Here is a 19,444-nt window from a genome sequence, read left to right on the forward strand (position 1 = left end):
TGATGCTCTGCATTACACCCTTAAGCAGCAGACCTGTAATTTAGGGAGTATATTTGGATGCAACATCATCACTTCAGGCGCTAATGGTCTTGGTTTGTTGTCATTGTTTCTCACAGCAGTGTATTGTACACATTTTTCTTCCTCAGGTTTGTTATGCATACAAATATCTCTTCATGCAGAGAAAAATAATATGTACCAGAAAATATACAATGCAAATATTTGCTGCAGATTAAAATTTTATACCACAGTTATATCACTAATATGTCTAACCTTTAATAAGCGATGGTTAGCCTCCTTCAGTGTACTCTCAAGCTTATGTTTTTTGTCTGGGTTCAGTGATGCACTTCCAAGTGCTGTTCCTCCGGTTTCATTTAATCGTTTCAGTATTCCCTTGTGTGGCGGCAGCTCCTCAACTCGAAACTGGAACAGACAAATACAGCAGTTAAGATGAACTGTGGTAGAATTTTCAGCTCTCTTATCTTCACTTTTATCGATTTGTGTATCAGCTGAAGGAATAAACTCAATTCAAGACAAAATAACTGTTGCTTTCTGAATGTAGAAGGCTAAAACCCCCAAAAGAGACTGTATTAGTGGATCAAGCCTAAAGAGAATCCTAAAAGCCAAAATACAGGGTTTCTCAGGATACTAATCACTGTTACACGATAAATTCCACTTCTGAACACTCAATAGCTCATGTATATGAATTTTAATAATCTTTTAATATGGTAAAGAGCAAGCACTTTGGAGAAGGGTTTTAACATGTTCCATGCTTTGAACACAGTCACCCAGATGGTACGTGGTGAAAAGCCCTCCAGTCTAACCTCATAATTAAGAATGTTCATTTATGTTCATAAAAAAACCAAGTAAAGCCAAAGGACACAAGGCATCATCTAAATGTACCACTTCTCCATCATATATGCAGTTACTGCAAACTTACATTGTCAAAGTAACTTGATATATCAAGTAAGGATAATGTAACTAAAAGACAAAGTTCTTCAAGTTCTTTTTTTCTTTTTTAGTAACATCATCAGGTAGGTATGAAATGAGCCACACTGCAAGCCAATGCATTAGTGTTTGCTGTATTAGGATGTATTCTCTTGTGTAGCTCCAAAAGAACAAGGTGGACTGTAAAAATAAGATACAAATAACAGATGCTAACACCTTTAATTTTGGATTATGTATCCCTTGGGAATACTACAATTGGGAAATATTTGTGTATAAATGAGGAGTGGGAGCCTTCATGGTTCTAAACAATCGAGACATTAAACCTGTAATCACGTCTGCAAATTATAAGATGCATCTAACACCCCTTATAAATATTTCTTTGCCTTTGTTCTGATATCCTCAACCATGGAGACAAAGCCTCACAAATTCTCTGTCCAACTCACTGACATTGTATGCTAAACAGTCAGAGGGACAAACTCAGCACATGCTTAAGTTTTCATTTCTTCAAATGCTATGCAGTACTATTTAACCTATTTTTGTTTATTTAAAAAGAAACTTGAAGATAAATTTTTACAAAAGAACCTTTTAGATTTTTTTTCAGATTTTGTTGAAAGAAGGATAGACGAAACTCTTACGAGTTTCCTTCAGATTCTTTAATGCTCTATTCCATCACTTGCTGAATTTGTTCAACTTGGATTGGCATAAAAGATAACTAGTCCTTATCCTCAAGAGAAGACAGGAAACCTTTAGGCAGGTATTCTATAAGTAATATGCATTTTCCAACTACAGTTTAATTTATTATGGTGCAAGTTATTAAACATAGTCATTCTATTGGACACATTTCAGAAACTAAACAGAGCAACTTCTATTGGATATATTTATTAGCAGTATCATGGTCTAAAGGCTCTAACATCTTCATTAAAATATTCCAGCCTTTAAAAACAAACATTTAATATTCTGTTGGGGTTTTTTTAAAAGCATTTTTAAAAAGTCACCTAGATATTTAATCTAGAAAATGTTGCAGTGATACTTTAACCAGTTGACATTTATAATTATGCATGCAATTCTAGATACTCTTGTGAAATTCTGAATACCATTTCATAAGTGAGAAGTTATAAAAGATTAACAAGACACCTATAGAGAAATGTTTTACAGATAAAACAGTCAAGTTCTGAATTAAGAAATGAGGATGAAAAAGATAATGATTAACTACCTAGTGACAATTTTCCTTTCAGTACATTTTCCATTACTTTTCTGATTTTAGTATGATCAGTATATATTTGTACCTGGGTTTTGAAATTCCACTGTTCTGATTTATCTAAAAAAGTTAAATGAATGCTGTATTTGATGGCAGAAGCCTTCTCTGAAAATAGCATTTAATTTTCTTCAATGTAGAATTGATGAAGTAAGAAAACATTAAGAATAAAACTCACGATACCTTTACTTTGCTAAGGCAGTCTCTTAATTGGTCTTCATTCCCTGGTTCAAGGGGAATACCAATAATGCTGTCTGCTTCCTCTAACCATAAAATCAACTTGTTCAAGTGCTCTTGAAATTCTGATAAAATATTCTTTTCTTCCTCTAGCCTGTAATAAAAACACAAAATTAATGTTTCTACACATTTATTTTTATGTTGGAGTGCTTATCCATACTAAAAGAAAGACTAGGGGAAAAGAATTCTTATCATTTATATTAATTGTTTTTAAAAGTATGCCATAGATTTTTTCATATCAAAATTATCAGACCAGCACCCTTTTAACACAGCATTAAATGTATTTTAAAAGAAAAACTCAAGTCATGATTTGTAATGTCACTAAATTCAGCTTCCAGATTACATATGGCAGGGAGCAAACAAGCACGCCAGAAGTAGAACTGTTAATAATTCAGACCAGATTTTTGTGTGAACTAACAGCAGGGAAGCCCAGTGTCAGAAACTAAGAATTCTAGCACCAAATTTTACCAAACTGAATCTGTAAAATTGACACTTAAACCCATTTGGACATATTGTACAAACAGATATTTTGGTGACCATGCCACAATACTTTGTGTAAAGCATTCCAGTCAAGATCCACAAAAAGTACATAAGGTTTGTGGTCCGTAAGAAGGAATAGGATAGGATTTATCTCACCTAACTTTAGATGTCTATCTACATCTACAACTCGGCTGTTGATTTTCTCAGCCATATTCGCTTCATTGAATGCCAACTGGCATTTCTAGGGTGCGATATATGGATTCATCTTAGATGATTACAATAGGAAGAGATTAATTCTGCCATACAACCTTTTCTTTTATTAATTAAAGGAAATCCAGATGACCAACTAAGACATAAACATTGCAGGTGTCTAAAGTCAGATAAGACTACTTTCTACCATGACTGTATAAATATATGGAGATCTGAACTTTTGTGCCTAAGCTTCCAAAGTTATCAAGAGATGCATGAGAAAAATTTCAAGGGCAGCAGGGAAGAGCATTGGCAGAATGTGAGCCCTTTGGGATTAACATTATGGGTGGATCTCTTCTGAAGGAGAAAAATTATGTTTTATATAAATCACTCGTAACTTATCCTCCAAACTTATTCACAAAACTGAGGTTACACTGAGTCCTACCTGTATGGAAAGATTAAATAATTATTAATAAAATTAAACAATAATTAATAACCTATTAAATAATAACAGGTTTTTGTTGTTGCTGTTATTTTATTAAGGTTACTTGGGATCAAAACAAAAGATGTAAAAACAGCTTTTTTTTTTTAATTATTATCATTATTTCCAAGATCCAACTGAGTTTGAGAGGTTAGATCATTTATTACACATAATAAGAGGTTGTATTAGTATTTTAAGAATATAATTCAACATTACAGTGGAGAATCAAGGTCAGTATTTTTAACATATTATTTCTGAATGCAAAAATGTATTAAAGCAGAATGAAAATGGTTTTAACTTCATCTGGTCTCTCATACTTGCCATGATGGTCAGTGCCCATAGAACAGTCTGAGAAGTCAGGTGGAATGACATCTATTTTAAACTACGCCATCTTTTATTTACAAATTTCTTTTTTCTTTTTTTAGGAAATTATGTTTTCTGATGACTGACTTAAGCAAAGGTGTCTCTTTAGAAAAGCTATATGAATAAGCTTCAGGCAAAAAGAATCAATAAAAAGTGTCAGCTTTACATCATCTAACGAAAAATACTGAGAACAATTGTCGCTTGACACACTTGCCTATGCACATGCACACATGTACAATCTGACAAACAGCATAGCAACTATAGATTAAAAGCCTTTATTCAAGCAGAACAGAAATCTAGAAATTTCCAACAGTCAGTATCTATCTTACAGAATTATGTACGTCCAAATCTCAAAAACATTTCACCCTATATTAAGAAATCTAACTTTAAGTCATTAAAATTTTATATGACTTTTTTTCCCCAACTGTAATTTCCAGAGAATAAAAGTATTCAAGGGACTTCAAGTGTTCCACATTTGAAACATTTATTTGTAAGGAAAGAAAGCTGCTTCCTTAATGTTTTAGTAAAAGCATTTGGTTAGAGGGAAAACAAAGGAAGAAAAACTGTAAGATTTGTAAAATTCCTTTTAAACAACATCATCCTGGTTACAGTGTAAAATGGGAGGAGACTGGTTTGGTCAGTAGTGAAAATTCTAGTAGTGAAGAGGGACATAAGCATATCAGGTGAATTAAATTTAATTTCACAGCAAAAGAATCATCTGACTTCATGATATAAGCAAGGAATTTTTATAGATTAAGATTTTTTGAGGAGGAAGAGAGTCATGCTGTTAGAATGCTGACTATTATAAAACCAAACCAGGACCATACAATTCAACTATTATTTTACACAACTTGCAAACTAGCAAAACTTTTGCTAGTGCTTTACCCGCCTTCCATCTTATTGGTGTTTATTGCATTTCCTTAACAAGGCAACCTTGCAAGATGAGAATTGCTATACTAGATGAACACTCTACAGGCTCTACAGACCCCTCTCCAAAACAGTAGATTAAAAACCAGAGTAAAGTACCAAAGGCAACACTCTTGACCAGACTTCACTATCGAGCTGCTACATCTCATAATCTGGCTGCACTAAATATGTCACATCTTAAGGGGACCTGAAAAATATGATAGCCACCATGCATGTGACACATTCTTTCCTGGATGGCAAAAGCCAGGCAAGCAGACATCACTACAAAGGTGTTCTTGAAAAAGAGAAGTGTTTCCATTCAATTTACAAGAATCAAAGACTTTTTGAAAGTGTCTCCAACTATTGTCCTAAATCCATCCTTCCTTTTGTAGTTAAAAAAACCCAAGTAGCAACTTCAACAATATATGCAGTTAGTATTTTGGATAAGAAAAACCTTATAAAGCAGTATTATACATTAATGCTTCCAAATACTTATGAATAAGTACATCACCCTTTCAAGGTTTTTTCTTTACAGCACAGTTTAAAGATGTTCTCTGTTAATTTCTAAAATATGAAGCATTATTTCTTTGTTTACCTTCAAGTTTAATGTTTTTGTAGAATTTATTTAAGCATGTAGTAGTGATAATAATGAATGGGATATTTAAAACTCTCCATCTACAATTAAGTGGTAAATATTTTATTTCCTGACTCAATTCAATGCATTTAGATAAGAAAAAAACCCTAAGTTCTTGAAATATTGGTTGTGAATTATAAATATTCTTAATATGTTTTCAGGAAATGGATTTGCAGTGATTAGGGCTGAAAAAAATTATATATACAGAAAAGCAAGTGCAGAATGTATATTAAGTATTATGAAGTCCAATAATAAATCATGCATTCAGTCATAATAAATATACAAAGTTCGTGTAAAGGAGATTAGTAAAAGGCAGTACAAGTTTAAATAGAGGATGCCTTTTTCCTAGCTCAGCTGATATATCCATAGATTGCTATTATCTCAAGCATTTCAGATGGATTGGAGCTGGAATTTTAGCTAAGCAATAAATTTAATTCTACCCTCACACAGGACAATTTTTGGTCAGCTAGTGTTCAAGAATCAGATAGTGAGGAGTTGCATCCTCCAAGGCTAAAATAGTGCGGGTATATAGGGTTTAGTCATCTCTTTTAAGAAACTGAAAGACACTATGGAAACAAGGAGGAGGACACTCTCAGGTTCTTACTGAGAAGTGTGTATTGATAGAAAAAGAAAGGACAACCCTACTGTACCAGCGAAGGGTCATAGAATCATAGAATCATTTAGGTTGGAAAAGACTCTTAAGATCATCAAGTCCACCCATAAACCTAACACTGCCAAGTCCACCACTAAACCATGTCCCTAAGCGCCACATCTACACGTCTTTTAAATACCTCCAGGGATGGTGACTCAACCACTTCCCTGGGCAGCCTGTTCCAATGCTTGACAATCCTTTCAGTGAAGAAATTTTTCCTAATATCCAATCGAAACCTCCCCTGGCACAACTTGAGGACGTTTCCTCTTGTCCTATTGCTTGTTATTTGGGAGAAGAGACCGACACCCACCTCGCTACAACCTCTTTTTGGGTAGTTGTAGGGAGCGATAAGGTCTCCCCTCAGCCTCCTTTTCTCCAGGCTAAACAACCCCAGTTCCCTCAGCCAATCCTAATAAGCCTTGTTCTCTAGACCCTTCACCAGCTTTGTTGCTCTTCTTTGGACACACTCCAGCACCTCAATGTCTGTCTTGTAGTGAGGGGCCCAAAACTGAACACAGTATTTGAGGTGCGGCCTCACCAGTGCTGAGTACAGGGGGACAATCACTTCCCTAGTCCTGCTGGCCACACTATTTCTGATGCAAGCCAGGATGTTATCGGTCACCTTCGCCAGCTGTTGACCAACACCCCCAGGTCCTTTTCCGCTGGGCAGCTTTCCAGCCATTCTTCCCCAAGCCTGTAGCATTCCATGGGGTTGTTGTGACCCAAGTGCAGGACCCAGCACTTAGCCTTGCTGAACCTCATACAGTTGGCCTTGTCCCATCGATCCAGCTTGTCCAGATCCCTCTGTAGGGCCTTCCTACCCTCAAGCAGATCAACACTCCTGCCCAACTTGGTGTCGTCTGCAAACTTACTGAGGGTGCACTCGATCCCCTCGTCCAGATCATTGATAAAGATATTAAACAGAACTGGCCCCAATATGGAGCCCTGGGGAACACCACTTGTGACCGGCCGCCAACTGGATTTAACTCCATTCACCACAACTCTTTGAGCTGGGCCATCCAGCTGGTTTTTTACCCAGCGAAGTGTACGCCCGGTCCAAGCCATGAGCAGCCAGCTTCTCCAAGAGAATGCTGGGGGAAATGGTGTCAAAGGCTTTACGAAAGCCCAGGTAAACAACATCCACAGCCTCTCCCTCATCCACTAAGCGGGTCACCCTGTCATAGAAGGAGATCAGGTTAGTCCAGCAGGACTTGCATTAAGTACCTCAGCCTCTTCCTCATCCTTTGTCACTGTGTTTCCCCCCACATCCAATAAAGAATGGAGAGTCTCCTTAGCCCTCCTTTGGATGTTAATGTATTTAAAGAAACATCTTTTATTGTCTTTTACAGCAGTAGCCAGATTAAGTTCTAGTTGGGCTTTGGCCCTTCTAATTTTCTCCCTGCATAACCTCACGACATCCTCGTAGTCCTCCTGAGTGGCCTGCCCCTTCTTCCAAAGGTCATAAACTCTCTTTTTTTTCCCCCTGACTTCCAGCCAAAGCTCTCTGTTCAGCCAGGCCGGTTGTCTTCCCCACCGGCTCGTCTTTCGGCACATAGGGACGGCCTGCTCCTACGCCTTGAAGATTTCCTTCTTGAAGAATGTCCAGCCTTCCTGGACTCCTCTGCCCTTCAGGACGGCCTCCCAAGGGACTCTGTCAACCAGGCCCCTAAACAGGCCAAAGTCTGCCCTCCGGAAGTCCAAGGTAGCAGTTCTGCTAACCCCCCTCCTTACTTCTCCAAGAACCAAAAACTCTATCATTTCATGATTGCTGTGCCCAAGACGGCCTCCAAACACCACATCACCCACAAGTCCTACTCTGTTCGTAAACAACAGGTCCAGTGGATCACCTTCCCTAGTTGGCTGCCTCACCAACTGTGACGGGAAGTTCTTTTCCACACACTCCAGGAACCTCCTGGACTGTTTCCTCTCCACTGTATTGTATTTCCAGCAGATGTCTGGTAAGTTGAAGTTCCCCCATGAGAACAAGGGCTAGCGATCGTCAGACTTCTCCCAGCTGCTTATAGAATATTGCGTCTCCCTCTTCATCCTGGTTGGGTGGTCTATAACAGACTCCCACCATGATATCTTAATCCTATTGTCACCATCGTCAAGCTCTAGGCAGTCAAAACACTTCCTAACATACAGGGCTACCCCACCACCTCTCCTTCCTTGCCTATCCCTTCTGAAGAGTTTATAGCCATCCATTGCAGCACTCCAGGTGTGTGAGTCATCCCACCACGTTTCTGTGATTGCAATTACGTCATCGTTTTCCCGCTGTACAATGGCTTCCAGCTCCTCCTGTTTGTTGCCCACGCTGTGTGCATTGGTGTAGATGCACTTCAGTTGGGCTATTGATCCCACCACCTTTTTGGGGGGAGAAACCCTAATTCCTATGTGACTGTTTTCAGGCGCTTCCATGGTTTCTAACACATCAATAACCCTTGCGTCTTTCCTGCTGCATGGATCTCCATCCCCTAGCCCCGCTGAGATGGCTAAGGTGCTGCGCACATTAGTACAGGGACATTTAAAATATGTGCCCCAGTGTACTCAGCACATCGTGGAGCAGACTGAAGGACCTCACTAGCACACCATCCCTCAAACATTGGTGTGCGGACCCCAGGCTTATCTCTAACAAGCCTGGTTATATCCCCTTCCCCCTTCAAATCTAGTTTAAAGCTCTTTCAATGAGCCCTGCTAACTCCTGCACAAAGATCCTTTTCCCCCTTTGAGACAGGTGTAACCCATCTGTCACCAGCAGGCCTGGTGTCATGTAAACTGACCCATGATCAAAAAACCCCAAATTCTGCTGGTGACAGCAGGCTTGGAGCCAGGTATTGATCTGCTGGCTCTTCCTGTTTCTTCCCTCATCATTCCCTGCACCTGGAAGGACAGAGGAGAACATTACTTGTGGTCCTGATCCCTTAAGCAGTCGTCCCAAGGCCCTGAAGTCTCCTTTGATTGCCCTCGGACTTCTTGTTGCAACTTCATCCCTGTCTACATGAAAAATCAATAATAGATAGTAATCTGAGGGCCATACCAGGGTAGGAAGTTTTTCTCTTCACATCTTTAACCTGGGCCCCAGGGAGACAGCAGACTGCCCTAAGAAGTGGGTCAGGTCAGTATGTTGGACCTTCTGTTCCCCTCAGGAGAGAGTCTCCTATGACAATGACCCGTCTTTTTTTTCTTTACGGAAGCAGTTTTGACACAGGGTGTAGGCTGACTTAACCTCGGAGGCACCTCCAAGCTAGGTGAACCATCGTCCTTGTCATTGTTCGGTTCCACTTGCAGAGCCTCATACCTATTATGCAAGGGCACCTGGGAAGGTGGGGTAGTCACAGAGAAGACGCGCCTGCTGCGCCGGGCAGGAACTTGTTGCCATTGCCCCCATCCCTTGAGTCACCGTGTTTAGGCAGGTGGAGAGAGGATAGGGAAACCTCTGTGTCATGTGTCCTGTCTGCCTGACAGGCCTGTCCCAGGGAAGGCAGGGTGCGATTCCAGTAGTCTCTCTCTCTCTCAGACTCCCTGGTACTCCTCAACCTACTCACCTCCTCTCAGAGCTCTGTCACTAAGCGGAGGATTTCCTCTACCTGGGCGCACCTCCCACAGGTGTGCTCACTACTGCTGTCTGATACTGGCATAAGAGCAGGGCACGCCCTGCAGCCTGGCACCTGGGTGGCAGCGTGTTCCCACCGGAGCTCTGTCTGGGCAGCTGCGTCAGTTGTGGCAGGTGCAGAGCTTAGAGTGGACACAGCCTTCTGCCAGGTGGATACCATTGATCCCTGGTCGAGCCGGCAGAGTTACAGCACCAGTTACTGTGTGCCCTTCCACGCCATGCCGCGTTTGCCTGCCCTGGTCACTGGCGCTCCCCACGGGCTTCTTTTATACACGGGGGGGGAGGGGGGGGGGGGGGGGGGGGAAGGCTTGGCTGTGGTTGCTCCTGGCCCCGCCCAGGTCCCATCAGCCGCTGTCGCGCGAGCTGCGGGCTCCCAGCGGGTCTCTCCGCTCCCCCTGAGGTTCCCCCATTTCAGGAACCCCCCCATACACCACGCTAGAGCGCCAGCTGGAGAAGGACATAGAGATGCTGTGGTTTTCCTCCTTTCTTCAAGCTGTATCTCTTCCTGATTTAATCTATTTAGACAAAACTTTATTTCCCCCCCTGTATAAATTAGATAGGTTTAGGTTTTTGCAACAGACAAATTAAGCAGTAAAGATTTACATTTCTTTAGATTGCCAGAGAAAAGACGAGTGGACTTTGGAAACCCACATACACTGTGTCCTATTTTCCTGTGGCAAAAATTTCTTGCTAATATTTCTAGGTGCTTTCAGAAGCCAACATTGCAACTTCTAAACATACTGTTGTCTTCAAGAACAGATCCTCATTATGATTTCACATGCTGTAACTGCAGAAGAGAAAATACCTGTTTCAAAATTAAATCTGTGAGGTTATTGTAAAAAAAAAGCTATAATAAAATGTTGATTGATAATTTATTTACTTGTATTGAATTATTTAATTATTTTTATTGCAATTTATTAGAAAGAATAATTATTTGATCCACTAGGTAGCTGAATTTAACCCACTTTAATGTTTGGCCAGGGCCTTTTCGCCAATGGCAGCTGATTTTTCACAAAGGTAATATTGATTTGCACTGGGGAAAGAAGAGGAAAGCAGGAAAGCCTGCTAGATGGAGATTCTTATCAGTTAAGTAATCAGCTAGATTTATTGTCTGGTGAATTGAGTTAAACTACCAAGAAGTCAAAGAAAAGGACTACTGAAGGTGAGATTTCATGATCCAGAATATGAAAATCACACCTAATCATAGACTTAAAATTTAGGGTGATCTATAGGAAAGGTAATAATTGTGATTCTTTTAGAAATAAGAACTCAATGCTATTAAATAGCATATTCAGTCAAGAAATCTACTGCAGAGCAACAATTGTTGATACTGTAAAGCCATAAGCAAAGCTGATGCAATCATTGTTACATAATGTAATTTTTATGTTTCAAAAGTACTTCAAAGCTGGAAAATATTGCATCAGAGGCCTCTATCAAAATGGGTCGTAATTAAAAAGTTGATGTTTTCTGTAGATGATAAAGGCACTAGGAACATGACAGTGACTCCCAACATGTTTTGTATAGTTAAATAGGCATCAGTAAAAAACACCTGAGAACTGCTCTACTGGATGTCCAATAACAACTTTCACTCTAAAAATGACGCACCATTTTACCAAAGAGAAAGTATATCTTCAACACACAAAAGTCAATATTCATAACTACACTTAAGAGCCTGAAAATACTGTTTTTAAAAATACATTAATATATTAACTGAAACGCTTGGTAAATTTCTGCTGCTCTGAACAGGCTCTGAATAACAGTTCTAGATCAAGTTCTTGCTTTAGATCTAGAATGGAATTCTAAATCAGCAAACAGATTTGTTTGCTTTCATTCTTAATACAGTATATTCTAATATTTAGTAGACATATGAGCCCACTACTGCTCTTTTTTAAGCTCATAAACAAATTACTCCACAGTAACTGCCTAGAGATTAAACAAACACAAGCCACTGGTGCCAAATTGTTCTTTAGAGGAAAAAGAAGGAGAAGATATTTACTGTAAAAACAACAAAATCCTCCAAAACTGTTTCTGTCTTTATATATGTATGTACATACACACATGCATATATAGACAAATGTAAATACAGGTATACATATATACACACATATATACTTACATTTATACAAACAAATACATAGAAAAGTGAACACCATAAACAGCAAAAGAAGCCAATTAACAGCCCTACTTTCCTGGTTTTGTCTTAAATTTTCTTATGGAAACCTGCATGCCTGTTTTCAGGAACTGTTTTTTGTCTAGGATTTCTGGAAATGCAAGCCATATCAATGAAAAGTCCTGATGCTGCTGGACTCTAATATTTCTTGTACTTATGTACTACAGCTCCGAATCTCTTATGAAGTACTGTTATGCAGCCAGAAATTCTGGGCCTGCCTGATGCATGCAGACTTACCCATTTTGGTTGTATAGGACATGCAGAGAAGAACCAACTTTACAGCATTACATTTATTACAGTATTCTTCACTGAGAAGTGTATGTGTACTTGAGAGGTCAAATGCTCTTCTCAAGCCAAAATAGGTTATCTAAAACCAGCTAATCAAAACATTTATTTTTGTGAAACTGAGGCAGATGCTAATCTATGCTGAGATCAGTAGCACTGCAGCTATAAAAATGAAGAAAAACTAGCTCCCTGTAATCTTAAAAGCAGAAGCACAACTTCAAATCTTTCTGAGGCAGTGTGCCCCTCTGCCCCGATTACGTGGAAGTCTGGGAATGTCATGCAGTGCTATGCTGTGAACCACACAATAAAACCTCTGTTCCTCAACCCAACCAGATGCCCCAGAACCTAAGCTCTCAGCAACAGCTTTACTGTTTTTGTTTCCTATCACTTCTACTCATTTGTAAAGCGCATAGCTCAGTGGAGGTATTATGTGATGGTACCCTAAGGATAAACCTGAGAAAGATACAACTTTAAATACGTTAATTCTGGCACAGAAAAGGCATAGTGTTCAATTCAATGCACCTGAGAGCAAAATTATTGAGCTGTATAGTATTTGGAATGAGAAATCAAAAAGATTTCTTGTCTCCTAGCAGAGATAGCAATTGGCAAGATTCCTTTTTCATCTTAAGTACACTGTCAGTTTTATCACCCTTATGAATTCAACTGCAACCCTTAAAACATTTAAAGCTTTTCCTAATCATGAAGGAAAGAATTTTACTTTGATGACTAATTTAAATGTTGATCAGTAGGATTGAATTTTATTATCTGAGCAATGTGGGATGTTTTCAACCTAAGACTTTCCAGGAATTCTTTTAGAGATGCTTACTTTATATATATATATGTGCACAGAAGGGTTTCACAATTCAGACAAAAAAAAAAATGTTCCATAAAGATCTACTTCCTTATCCTAGTCAGGAACAGTATGTAGTATAGTAATTAAAAGGTCCATTGCAATTAACAGGAGCTGCAGGTGCATTTCATAATTTGCTTTACAATTTGTTCTTGGCCTGCTAGAACATTACTTCTATTATAAATAACATCCTGCATGACAAGTATCATATTATGCAAGCCACTAAAATAAAGCACTCTCTGTATTAGCCGAACCAGTTAATCAAATAAAAAGTTTTAACTCGATGACTGATTGCACCTTTTGAACAAGCTGATTTCTATCACCGTAATTACATTTGGAACAACAGATACATGTAATTTCTAGGTGTTTAAATTCATGGTGGCAATGACAAATTAACAGTAAATTGTTATTAAGGGAGTACAGACTTCCAAATCCGAGCCTAAACAAACTGGAATAAGGAGCATGAGCCACCAGTTGACTCAGACATGGACAGAGCAGCTCTTGAGAAAGCAGTTGGGAGTACACCTTGCTGGATAAGCAGGTGACTGAGGAATAAGATGTCATTTCAGCAGCTGGTCCTATGGAACCAAACAGATCCATCTCCAGCACAGATCTGCATGCTGTTATATACTAGCGCCTTATTCTTTTAAACCAGCCTAAGTTCCCAAAGAGCTTTTAAACCGCTTCTCTGTCGGCAAATGGTTTATTTTATTAACCCTGAAATGTAACTCATCTTGTCTGATGGAAAATTCTCAAACTGTAGCAGAGAAGTGCAGAATTTCATATGTAACTTTTGGTTTTCTACGTGACTGCTATTCTTAGGCACATTACTTTGTGTTTTCCATATTAAAACATGGCAGCTTTCTGTTTGTATTTCTAAATTCATAAGGCCCCTTGGTCAACTATTCTGGCTGCACAGCTGTTTATATGAACTTTATATACATTATACTTCTGGAAGCAAATGTATTAGTATTCAGCATTTAATATTAAGTAGTAAATTTAATTAAAAGAATTATTTTTGCTAATAGCATTTTGTATATATGGTATTTCATAGATTAGGGATTAGTTTTCCTAACACTATTAAACTGCATCAATACCAAATTCTTATGGTAGTCCACAAAATACCCTGGATAGATTTTTTTTTTTTTTTTTTGCTATCATTAATCCTTAGTTATAATGGTTAACTATTACATAAACATTCATGGCCCATTTCAAGTAAGCTTATGTTTTCATTTACAGTTTCTAGAAACCATATTAAATACATATTGCAGCTCATGTATTTTCTGCATAGTCAACAATGTGATACCAATACCATAGCAACCTGTAAATAGTTTGTGAAACACATCAGATGTTTACAGTTTGTAACTGCACACAAATGATGTTGGACTTATTTGGGAGGTGTCAGCTAGAGATAGAAAATATGCAATCACAGGAATAGGACAGATCTGCACTTGTGACTCATATTCCCACTTGCACTTCCAATAATGTTTTGGTGCCTTTTTATTTTTTTTAACATTCAGCTGTTGGTTTTGTATTTATAGTATTTCTAAGATTAGGAATTAGTGCATTTAGTAGCTGTTACTGAGAATTTAAGAAGCCACCAAAATAGTAACTCAAAAATTTAGAGAAAATATTTACTAAGAGAGAATGAATTTTCTTTCTTTCTCTAAAGAATGTGCAAATATGCTTCATTTGGGTAAGGAACTTCAAATAAAATAATCGAAACGAAAAATATCACAACTTTAGAAAAGTCAGATGTAAATACTAAACAGTAAGAAGTTTAGCTACACTACTTGCAAACACAGTGCAAATTTATACTACAGTGATTCTTTTCTAGTGATTTACTGTAAGAAATCTGAACAGTCAAAAAAAGAAAATTCAGAAAATTCAATATGTAACTAATTTTATGTTGGAAAGAAAAAATATATTTATTGACTTAACTGTCATGAAATCTCTTCACCCTAAACCAGCTTTTAAATTACAATGAGAAGCTAATCACAGCCTTCAATATACTGTGTTCACTTGAAGGAAACCAGTCACTGGTAGCTAGCGTGTTATGGCAAAAAAAGAATACTTTAATGAAGATAAGGTATGAAAAATATTAAAAAGTATATTTACTTCATAACAATTATTTTTTATTTAGAACAGAAAGCTTGTGGTTTTATACTCAGAAAAGTATTTGAAAGTATTCTGGTAAACAGCCTTTGTTCTGTCATTCTTTCCATAATTACTTCAAACTCGCTTGAGTAGAGGTCTGAACAGACAGTCTGCAGGTTCAAACTCATTAAAAGTGCAAATGTATTTGCAGCTAAAATAATGAAAAATTCTCTTCCATTCAACAGAACCCAATTTTAACAAACGTCAGATTGTGATGAATAAAAAACCCCAAACTGATTACTTCTGAAACAGCAAAGGAATCTAATTCCTGGGCATCTGTTTTCAAAAAGTACACAAGAAATTTTTAACAAAGATGGAAAATACAAAGACCAGCCAGCACCACTGTTACAAGTCTGTTGACAACCTCATTTATGAGCCTTCACCTTATCAAGCTCCTGTGCAAGATGTTGCTTCTCCTCCTAATACATATTCCCTTAACTAGCTCTGCCTGGCCCGTGCATTCTTGCAGCGGGAGTGAAGGTGCAGGACCACACTGCAACTGCAGCCCTGGGCCTTGCCACCACCCAGGCACTTGAGTGCACACAAGTGCCTTGATGGCAAGCCACTGCCTCCTTAAATCATCCAAAACTCAAGTGTCCCAGTGGCATGACCCGGCACAGACATGCACAGCATAATGTGGCCTGATGCATCTCAGGGGACAAAAAGGCAGAGAGATCTTCTGATGGTGCAGCTTAGAAGATTTTGTATTCAAAATGATTGCTGGAGTATGAAGAGGAAGAAACAGACAAGTTTTTTTTCCCCTTTTTTGTCTGGGATTAGTAGTATTTATTCAAGGGGCCATTGCAACTTCCCCTAGTCTCCAAAGTCTCCCTTTCAGTTTGAGTAACACTGTTCCAGAGTACAAACTCAAATTTCTCCCAAACATGCCGCTTGCAGCAAAATGCTAACAAAAACTCAATTAAATTCCCAATTTGCTAACTATCAGTGTATCACACTTTCAATCATGTTTCACTTTATTCAACTGTCTGGTCTACTCCAAAGTTTGCAGTAAGATAAAATGACTAGATGTGCTAAAATTACATTCTCATCTAATTCTTAGCTGGATGGATTAGACTGCAAGATATAGAAACATTAAACACTGAATTCAAACTTCTACAGCTTTGAAACTCTTAGATAAAGGCAAATGAAAGATAACATCCTACACAAACATAACTCAAGCATAACCTCTTGATCTTCAGTACCAAAGAAAGGAGATTCAAAGCCAATTTTAAGTCTGTGCTTTGCCTGGGATGAGCATTTGACCTTTTAAAACTTAAAAACCAGCTTCTTTTTACTGAAGAGCAGTACAGGTTCCTCAAATTGTTTTGAGATTTAGTTTGTTTTCTTGTCTGTTTTTCATTAAGTTGTCCTTTTATGGTCCAAATAATTCTCATTCATTAAATCTGCCAGACTACCACTAAGATTAATATTAGTGTCTAGTGAACCTATGATCATTTTCAGTTATTTGTAGAATATCATGGTTTTGATCTGGTTTACAGTTCTTATTATGCAGGTAGTTTAATATTTATTCCAAATTATTTATAAAACTCGATTAACATGTTGAAACTCTCAGAATCATATCACGTATCAATCTTCCCTTTTCAGGTCAACCAACCACAAAGTTAATGATTGTTACAGGAAATATTCCAAATTTACAGTGTTCTTTGTCAATGCAGTGATAATATTATGTTCTCATACAGAATAAATAGTAGACCATTTAGCAGTGCATCCTCAGGAAAACTGACAAAGTAATTCTGCAGAATTTGTTTTCTGTTACTTCAGCAATCTTTTTTTTTTTTGCCCCCTCTAATGAGTATGATTGAATTTGGCTTGAGAAATATGTCTAAAAAGAACTGTCTATGCCCCATCTGTAAACTGTGCAGGATTATCAATTTCTTCCATCTTGGTAAGCAATAGCAAAACAGACTTTACAGTATATAAAATTTCCTTGCCATTTAAATAATGCTTAATAACATTACTCTTGAATTTGAAATCACTGCCAGATTTCCGTTCTGGAATCCATTCAATTGCTAATTTCTTCCCACTTCCTTTATCTTGAGATCTGCTGAACCAAAAAAATCAATAGAAAACAAGATTTCAATTGATCACTACTCCTCTGCTTGAGCTACTGAGAATCAGCTTTCAAAGCAGAGCACAATACATTGAGTAAAAAGAATAAAACATAAAATCTATTAAAAATTTAGAATCAGTTTTCTGATTTGCAGAAGGTTCTAAATGTTAATATCTATTTTAGTTTTCTTTGAAATTATTAAATGAAAATGTATGCTACCCAGTCTGTTCTCCCTTCAGCATCACCTTCTTCCATCATGGTTTTAAAATGTGGTTCCATTTTCTCATTCGCAAAATTGATTTAAACAAAAATCTTTGAATCCCCTTCATAACCATAACATTCTTTTAACTGTGAACATTTTAATTTTTAGGAAAGATAGAGAAATATTAAAGGACTATTAAAACTTAAGTGATCCAAAATATAAGCATACTGGCTTAGGAGCTTGTTTGGAAAATAGTCTATTAAACCTATTCTGAAAAAGAGGAGTGAAAATATTTTAATTCACCTAGATCTATTATAATTTATATTATACTGAGATACTTAAATAAATTTGCCATAGTACAAACACATGCAATGGACAATGCCATGACTATATTAGTCTTTTGGACTGCAAGTAGAGGTCACTTCCTTCAACTTTTCTTGTTTGCCCCATGCTTTTTTCTTAATGAAAAATTAAGGCACCTTGGGTGACATGGGTTTCAAGTTCTAAAAAGAGAGAACCTGACTGTACCCCAAACCAAATTAGGACAACTAATGAACAACTGAAAGATGCCAAAGCATGAGAGATGAAAATCCCATGACACCAAGGCTATATGAAGACTGTGCAGCAGATAAGCCTACGGTCTTTTCATGCCTAGGACGATCAATAATTGAGACGTAGCTAGAACATACCATATATTCCTGTCAACTAGGTTTCTTTCCTTTGAAAATCCAGTCTGTGAGAGTGAAAAGATGAAGGAAAGAAGAAAAAGCATGTACTGGGAGGCAGCAGCTAGACTGAGGGTAGGATCTGTTTCCAAGATCCGGGAGCAAAAAGCGTTCCCTGGCTCTGACACAGCCAGGAAGGGTGGGCAATGAATAGAAGTGCAAACTCCTCCGTCCTGATGCACACAGGTCTCGCTACAGTACATCAAAAGCATTTATACCAGTTTAACACAACACTATCTGTATTCCTTCTAGAGCAATGCATTTATTCATGCAGAGTTCACTAACTGAGGTCTCTGCAATCATTGTCCTCGAAATTACACCAGCAGTCGTTCCAGAGGAAAACAACCCAACCGGTCAACAAACCAAACAGACCAAAAGGAGGAATGCATGTGCAAGTTTATTTAAGAACCTTCATCTAGGGAACATAACTGTATTATTCCCATTTAACAGATACTAGGCTCCCTTAAAATATAGAATGTGCCAAGAAATTCCACATACTGCTAACACCGCCTTGAGCCAAAACAGCATTCAGCTACACATTTCTATTGATAAATGAAAGAAAGTACAATACCAATCTTTACCAGAACTGGAACATATTTCATATTCTCAGACAAAGCTCAACCACCAATCTCTTTCTTCTGTGTTGCTGAAGCAGCTTACAGGGCTATTAAAATGATGTGTTATTGTTTTGTAAGTGTTAGCACTTACATAACAAGTTAAGGCTTGGAAACACAGATGGGTTTCCATTGTGCAAAAGAACAGCTTTTAGTGTGATAAATAAAGGCCAAGGACTCCCTTGTGTAACAAGTAGCATTACTATCAACACCTGGAAATACAGCAGAAAGGAATATTTAGAGCACCGCTGCACGTTCTGACACCTGTAGCTTACTTGTTGCATTCTCCTTCTTTTAACACATTCCAAGCGAAACTTTAATCATGATTAAACTCAATAATAACCTTTCAGGACACTCCCTTACCACTCCAGCAAACATTTTCACAGCTTTTGCCCCCCATGGCTCTAAACCAAAAAATGGTACGTGACACATCAGAAGTAACAAAACTGTTGCACGCTACTATTTCTTCTAGTACATCTCTAGCACTCATTAACGTACCTCTATAAGGAATACTCTAGGTTTTAAAAGACACGCATGAAGAAAGCTCTACCAGTGACTGTATTTTAAAGCAGAATGTCATATCAATTTAGGCCTAGCATCTAGGTTAAGAACATA

At 38.0% G+C, this 19,444-nt stretch overlaps 1 protein-coding gene across 2 annotated transcripts in view; it reads right to left on the bottom strand.

The window, feature by feature from the left end:
* Nucleotides 1-19,444, bottom strand: part of DMD (dystrophin) — a 922,027-nt gene that overhangs the window by 416,760 nt on the left and 485,823 nt on the right. For both annotated transcript variants that reach the window (XM_050904429.1, XM_050904437.1), the window contains exons 41-42: nt 2,384-2,531; nt 271-420 (exon numbers count right to left, since the gene is read on the bottom strand). In XM_050904429.1, coding sequence (XP_050760386.1) covers nt 271-420; nt 2,384-2,531 — 298 coding nt within the window. The remainder of the gene's footprint in view (nt 1-270; nt 421-2,383; nt 2,532-19,444) is intronic.

Source organism: Gymnogyps californianus, chromosome 1, assembly GCF_018139145.2.
Source record: "Gymnogyps californianus isolate 813 chromosome 1, ASM1813914v2, whole genome shotgun sequence".
Lineage (NCBI taxonomy): Eukaryota > Metazoa > Chordata > Aves > Accipitriformes > Cathartidae > Gymnogyps > Gymnogyps californianus.